Source organism: Anneissia japonica, unplaced genomic scaffold (assembly GCF_011630105.1).
Source record: "Anneissia japonica isolate Jap-2015-1 unplaced genomic scaffold, ASM1163010v1 scaffold287957_len1322810_cov207, whole genome shotgun sequence".
Lineage (NCBI taxonomy): Eukaryota > Metazoa > Echinodermata > Crinoidea > Comatulida > Comatulidae > Anneissia > Anneissia japonica.
In genome coordinates, this window is record NW_022683022.1 from 774391 (window position 1) to 782356 (window position 7966).

At 35.3% G+C, this 7966-nt stretch overlaps 1 protein-coding gene across 2 annotated transcripts in view; it reads left to right on the forward strand.

The window, feature by feature from the left end:
• LOC117120620 (creatinase-like) overlaps positions 1-807 on the forward strand; it is a 6539-nt gene extending 5732 nt beyond the window's left edge. For both annotated transcript variants that reach the window (XM_033265683.1, XM_033265756.1), the window contains exon 6: positions 132-807. In XM_033265683.1, coding sequence (XP_033121574.1) covers positions 132-331 — 200 coding nt within the window. In that variant the 3' untranslated portion in view covers positions 332-807. The remainder of the gene's footprint in view (positions 1-131) is intronic.
• Positions 808-7966: the final 7159 nt, after the last annotated feature.

The window sequence follows — 7966 nt, forward strand, 5'->3', positions numbered from 1 at the left end:
AGCTGAAAAGTAAACGTTTAGTAAACGGTCAGAATAGAACCAGAGCTTATGCAAAATTTCTGCAGCTATTCCTATATCAAAAGGTTTAAAATTGTACAGAAAATCTAATATTAAGTTTGACTTTTTTTCAGCTCTTGAAATTCGTGAAGACATTGAGACTGTTTTAGAACCAAACATGCTGGTGTCTCTTGAGCCAATGATTGTTGTGCCAGACGGACAACCTGGTGCAGGAGGCTATCGTGAGCTGAACATTATGGTCGTCACGGAGGAGGGTGCAGAAAACATCACACATTTTCCCTACGGACCAGAACACATGATTATTAAAAAGTAAATTACAGGCCTATTTTTTGACGTTAACAATTAATTGTCTTGAAGCTGCCTGGAATTCTGCTCCATTTGATTGCGGAACGTGTCCATCTCGTTTGTTGTCCGAGCCCTGTTTTTCGCCTTTCCTCACTTTCTTTCACTCATTCTTCCCGTCTAGTCTCTTTGCAGTAACTTTCTGCGGTGTTGGTTAATCAAAGTTGCAGTTGAACGTTTAGCGCATTTAGCATCTTCAAAAGCTAATCTAATGATAGTACGAATTAGGCCTATTAACAGATTATATTGAGTGTAGGCCTACATGTGACTAAATCAGTTCCAGTAACACTGAAATAATTTAATTACAAATTTACATTAATTACAAATAGGCCTACATGGGTTGTAGTGGGAAAGTATTTTGATGTTTTATGATTAAGTTTAATAAGAAATTTTACAATCATTTTATGAAGTACAGTATTCATATAGACAAAATTGCTGCCATTTGTATTAAGGCCAACTCAGACAACGTCGGCCGACGCAGCCCGACCCGATTTATCGTCGGGGACAGTCTTAAGCCGTCGTGAGATATATTAAACACGTTTAATATTCTACTACGCGACTGCCCCCGACGCACACCATCGCGTCTGCGTTCAACTCACACAGACCCGACGCGACAACAAATCGGGTCGGGCTGCGTCGGCCGACGTTGTCTGAGTTGGCCTTTAGGCATCAGCCTATTCCTTTACAATGCTGCATTGTGTAACGCCAACTAATTTTATAATTTCTAAAATTAGAAGCTAGATGTGCAAATTGCCAAACCACCGTAGATTGGATGAATCAATTCCGTAGATTTTTTCAGCACTTGTTACCTTATCTTTAAATTGTATCCTCTCACTCTGACCATGAAATAACATCCATATGGCTTAGCTCCAAAGTGTTATCGTTAAAGTATAGAAAAGTAATTTCACTCTAAATGGGTTGAGCTCTTATATAATAATAGTCATACAGTACTTAGGGTTCCTTACATGTAATAGTTATACATGTTGGATTCAATAATTTCTAGAATAATGCAAATAGATTGACATTTAGTTCTGTGGGCATGTAATTAAGCAACTCCAGTATTTAAAGAACTACCTGATTGATGGCGTCCTCCTCATGACGTTTAATCATTCACTGTACCGATTTTTACCTCAACAAAACAAGAAACTCGTAAAGACTGCCTTTAAAAGAGGTTTTTGCGAATTTCCTAAGAAAATTCGATTATTAGTTTTATTCTACATTGTTGTAGTGTGTATCTTACAGGTTTCTTTCACTGATGGTTACCATAGTTAGTAAATGCGTGGATATAATGAAGTAAAATATTAAAATATTAAATTTAACAATACAAATTTAGATGTTATTCTTAATTTCCACCCAATGTTTGATTGATCTAGTTAGCACTAATTCCTTTAGAATTGTTCTCTCTTTTCTCTAATTAGTTCTTAGTTTTTTAGCAGTGCTGTAAGCTAATATCACTGAACACCACAAGTAATTCCATGCTGCATTTAGACTAGAACTGAGAAAAGTAACGCGCTACAATTTTAGTAAACGCTTATTTTTTCCAATTGCGACAAGACAACTCAGGGTACTAAGTAGTAGAAGTATAAATTATCGACACGACAACCATTCCGAATTGGGGTTTTCAGATTGGAAAGTTGGTATTGCAAATTTAGTTCCGATATAGTTACCGAACCTGTTTGTAGACAGTAGAGTATTGATATCGTTGTAACTCAGCTGTGTCTGGACCATCCGCAGTGCAATGTAGCATATATTTGACGATTTACGTATGCTCGATGATTTACTACATTAGAAGTAATTTTTTAGAATTTTTAAAAACATTAGTAAGCTTTTTTTTTTTAATTTTTTTTTTGGAAACACGCTTTTTATTATTAAAGGTATCCGTCTTCTATGACGTCATACACGCCAACAGACGATATCGCTACGAACCACATTAATTGCTGCAATTATGTTATTCCTTACATTTTTTGAATAAAATAGAAAAAGTGATAAGGTGTAATATAAGGTTCTTCTGTACTACGAGATGCTGCCGTAACTTTTAAGTTTACTTTCCCAACCAGATGGTTATAGAATTCCAGTTGGAATAATTATTATTTGTATTTAATTGCATATTTAGATTTCAGTTTTCAAATCAATCGAGTCTGTTGCTTATGCTTATGATTATCATACTCATTTTCTTTCAGCATGATAAATACGCATAGTATATTTTACAATTCAGCACGTTTTACCATATTTTTAATTGAGTTTCAAAATAACCGTATTATGTAAACGTTTTTGATGATAATAATAATAATAATAATAATAATAATAATAAGTGTGATAATGATAGGAATATAGTTGTTGTAGATTATAGTCTTGCAGTGGTATTTAGGACATATTTTAGTTAGTCGTCCGAATTTTGAATTTTTCCTTCATGTTTAATGATCACGCTTAATAATTAATGTATTTGTGTGCCGTTGTGATGTTACCAGGGAACAATTACATTAACTGTTAGTATTCGTTGCCATAATTGTCGAAGTAATTGAAATTTATTGTAATATGCACATCCTTTCCTATAATTTATACTATGTTAGATATACACTTTCCTATTGATTTATGAATAAATTACACACTCACAAAAAAAAAAAAAACAAGTTTACTGAGTTTTTTTTTCAGATGGTACCGTACATGCAACATTCATCTCATTCGATATGTTTTCTCTTGCTCTCTTTTTTCCCTATTCACTCTCATGAGCAGGCCGAACATTCACTCATTCATTCATTCATTCACAATTGGCTTGCCAAATTAGTCAACGTAAAGGAGAATTTATTCCAGGGGCGTTTATTTGAATCAGGAATGGCGCCAGAATTTTCCCGACGAGGTGGCCGAGTTCCCCGACTGGGAGGGGGGGGGATGTCCACGACGAGAGTAATAGGGGCCAGTGGAGGCCCATGGCGCCACTCCTGATTCAAATAACGTTATTTGTGTACTGTATACGTTGTTTAGAAACAGATTTTAATTTCTTTTGTTGTAAATGCCTCTTTGATTATATTGAATCTTCAATTAAAAAAGAATATCTATCAATTAACACTAGACATCAATCCACCTTGACTTTTAATAATCTGCATTCTCACTGTAGTTCATCACAATTCTGTTATTGTAGTTTTCCCTCGAATTTGGTTAAATTTGCCTCATAGCCTTAAAGGTGCGTTGACCTGCGAGTCTTGGATCCTTTTTAAAGTTCCTTCATTCCCATTTCCACACGATGTAACTGTTTTATTCTGTAATTTTTGTCATTTTCTTTGTTTTTTCCAGCTTAACTTTTGCTCTGTTTTTATTTATATTTAGTATATTTTCTTATGATGTTATTTTTTTTTGTCTATTGTGATTGTAAATTTTATCTTTTATCGAAATGTATATCGTGTGAAAGGGCAGCTGACTTAATCAAGTTATAGTGATTTGTTTGCTTCAGCTGCCCCGATCATGTTGGTCTAATAAATAAACTGAAAAAAAACTTAAACTTAGGTGGTGAATGCCAGTTTACAGAGCAGTGGAGCGCATTCACCGTACCAGGCCAACAAGAGATGGCGTCCGCTAAGTTTCATTAAACCACAGACCCTTGTTAAGCTGACCACAGTGTTCAAACACTAAGAGTTGAAAACAACTAGGCACTAATAATAAACTTTAATAAAGAATCTTTGACCTGTCTCTTATACACATCTAGATGTGTATAAGAGACAGCAATTACATTAACCTCTTATACACATCTAGGCCAGCTAGCTTTTATTGCCTTAACTAGGATAGGAGGCGCCCGAATCCGAGAGGGCCGAGACTCAACAGGTGCTGACTGTAGTTCAATTAGATTGAACCCTAGCCAGCGATGAGGGCGTATCCCCATACTTCGGTTTGGGTGCTGGCATGGTATTCAAATTTCACTTCTTTTTATTTTGTGGTTTTGGTTTCCGTTCCATCTTTACACTTGCCTGATAGCGCTTAGAGACTTTTTGTATTTTGCGCTCTATAAATTAATAACCATTAACTGTAGTTCATCACAATTCTGTTATTGTAGTTTTCCCTCGAATTTGGTTAAATTTGCCTCATAGCCTTAAAGGTGTGTTGACCTGCGAGTCTTGGATCCTTTTTAAAGTTCCTTCATTCCCATTTCCACACGATGTAACTGTTTTATTCTGTAATTTTTGTCATTTTCTTTGTTTTTTCCAGCTTAACTTTTGCTCTGTTTTTATTTATTTTGTTTATATTTTTTCTTATTTTTTCTTATGATGTTAAATTTTTTTTTTTGTCTATTGTGATTGTAAATTTTGTCTTTTATCGAAATGTATATCGAATGAAAGGGCAGCTGACTTAATAATAATAATAATAATAAGATTAATCAAGTTATAGTGATTTGTTTGCTTCAGCTGCCCGATCATGTTGGTCTAATAAACTGAAAAAAACTTAAACTTAGGTGGTGAATGCCAGTTTACAGAGCAGTGGAGCGCATTCACCGTACCAGGCCAACAACAGATGGCGTCCGCTAAGTTTCATTAAACCACAGACCCTTGTTAAGCTGACCACAGTGTTCAAACACTAAGAGTTGAAAACAACTAGGCACTAATAATAAACTTTAATAAAGAATCTTTGACAACACATTTCAAAAATTTTGTTGGTCGACCTCTAATGTATCCAAAGTCACACCCCACAAGGACCAGCAACAACAAATCGTATAGGTCAAAACCTGCAGCTCTGGATTTACAGGTGGGGTCCCCATCTTTTTTATTTTGACGTTTGTGCTAGATTGCAAAAAAGAAGTCTGATTTTCCATCCATCCCAGTATAATGTAATGCCAGAATGCCAGGGAACCAGCAAACCAAACAATGTTGTATTCCAATGTCCTGAGCTAGAATACAAAATAATCTCGTGTCACCTTTGAAAACTCATGATCTATCTAAAAACTACGCTCTATCATTTACACAAATTACATTAGTAACAAGAGCAATCTATAGCCCAGTAATTAAAAAAACGTAGTCATTCCAGCCCCCGTTCCAGCTTGATTTCATTTGGGAAGAATAGATCTCTTGTCTTCCACTAAATAATCGTAGGCTTTTTGTGTAGTCTTAATTGTCTACATGCGAAAACCATTTTATGTTTTGAATACGATTAATAAAATCTTACTGAAGTTGTTGAAACACTAGTGTAATGCGTTTCTATTTCTCTGTGGCAGTTATAACTCGGGCGGCCGTATGCTGTTTAAGGGAAGGCGATGAATTAATCATTTTGGGATTCCAGGGGAAAATGCCCGTAAGTACAGTTCACCTTCAAATTCGAGACCACCTTTGGAACCTGAAAATTTGGGGTGGTCTCAGAGTGATCTCCAATTAGAGGGCTAGTTTTGTTTTAAAAAGGTTGAAGATTGCTATTTGGGTCTTTTGGAAAAAGTGGTCTCGAATTAGAGTGGTCTCGGAATGAGAGGGGTTATGGTGAGAATTTCGTTGACTACTAAGTCTAATCAACGGTTAAAGTGATATTTAACTGGACTATCAGTGTTGGGCCGTAACGTCTTAATGGGTTTTTAGGGGGGTTTTTTTGGCAAAAGATGTACACATAGGGTTTTAAATCTATTTTTGCGGGCCGCTGAAAAATGTCCGATGGTCCTCATTTTGACCACATTTGACCTGCATTTGCGTCTTTCCCACTACTGTATTATATTCATGTTAGAATCAGCATTGTTTTTGTTTTGTACTTTGAATTCACAATCATAAATTAATGTGCTTTTTCAATGTTAGTTACTTCTTTTTATAGTGATCATTAATTGTGTGGGTTGGTGGAAGGATTTCCTTGAGCAAATAACATGTACTGCTAACAGTCAGTAGCCATACCAGTATCATAGTTAGAATATGTAAACTTAATTACATAACCATTGAACACTGTGTATATATTTAGAGTATAGTGTAAATATTTTGAAGAGAAAGTTCCGAATTGTTGGGTCATGATGTTATTGAGTGTACAGCTAGACATTATAACATTCCGCCACATTACTCACCCCCACCCCGACCAAGAATGTAAAATGATCACTGGACTCAGGTGGGTGGCACCTTGTACTCAGCTGGGCGGCGCCAGAAATTCCCCTAAGAGGGGTCCAAGCTCTCCGACAAGGGTTCCACACCCCCGTCGGGGAAGCCTACGTGGTCCTTTAAATCTGGCCCGGGCGAAAAACTGAAATAAAAATCAAATAATAAGAAAATTAAACCATTTGATAAATACTTTTCCCTTTATAGTTCAATACATACTCAACCCATGGGCCATGTCTACTAACAGCATTTTAAAGGAACGATTATGCATTGTATAGAAGATACATTTGCACGTTAGTATTTCAACATAATTTACAAATATTAAGGTTCTTTAACTTGTTTAATCAAAGAGGAATATGTTAAGTACATAATTCATCCATGTTTTAACTATCAGTATTAACATTCTGTTACTGTTATACACCTTACATATATTTTATTTTATGTTTACAATATATTACTAACATTTGTTAATACACTGAATGAGGTTTCTTATTGTTTTAACATTTACCTTGTGACAAAGACAATTATGGTGTAAACAGAATATTTATATGTATTCTTTAGTAAAGGTTACAGAATTGTAATATTTGCAGTACCCTAATATTTATAATATAAAATTACTAAAAAATTATAACGAGTTGCTGTGGCCCGTGAGCTTAACTACAATAAATAAATTAAGAACCTGGCCCGGGATTCATCAATCTCAGCTTAGCAAATGTCTTAAGTCAAAAAAGTTAAGATGTCCCTAATAAATATCTTAAGCTGATTTATTATCCAATCTTAGCAAAATCTTGGGTTAAAAACCGTCTTAGATGGTGCCAACGTACGACTAATTCTAAGCAATTTTTAAGCTAAGCAATAAGGATAAATTTGACTTGGGACTTAAGACGAATTTAAGCTGATTTCTAGTTTGATAAATGTGGCCCCAGAGCTCTACTGTTTGTATTCCAGAAGGCACTCAGCATTAACATAAACATAAGCTGCGTCTTGTGGTCACACGCATTTGACAAATAAAACCCATTGATAAGCTTTATATATATATATATATATATATATATATATATATGGTGTCTGGATGATCTCTCTGTATTTCACGAACACTATAGGGTCACACTACCACAATTTAAGTATACAGTGAACAAAATATGGAAGCAAATAATTTTAAAATTGTAAACCGGCTTAATCAACAACAATACAGACTGTACTGTATTATATATACTTAGATGTGCACGTATCGCTTTTGTGTCTATTGCCCCCTCAGGGACAAAGACACTATGTTATCGTCGGCAGTTATCCCTGTAAGAGCTAGTAAATCCAGTGGAGGTGCATGATGAGCCTAACAATTTCAAAATGCAATATAAAAATCATTAAAAGGGGAAAAAATCCATATAAATAGAGGAAAAATCCATATAAATAGAGGAAAAAATCCATATAAATAGAGGAAACAATAAAACACATAAAAGCACAATACAAACATTCAAAGACTTTTCTCTCCCCCCCCCCCCCCCCCCTTCTTCTCCCCCTCCCCCTTCCCCCCCCCTCCCCCCCTTCTTTCTTTTTTCTAT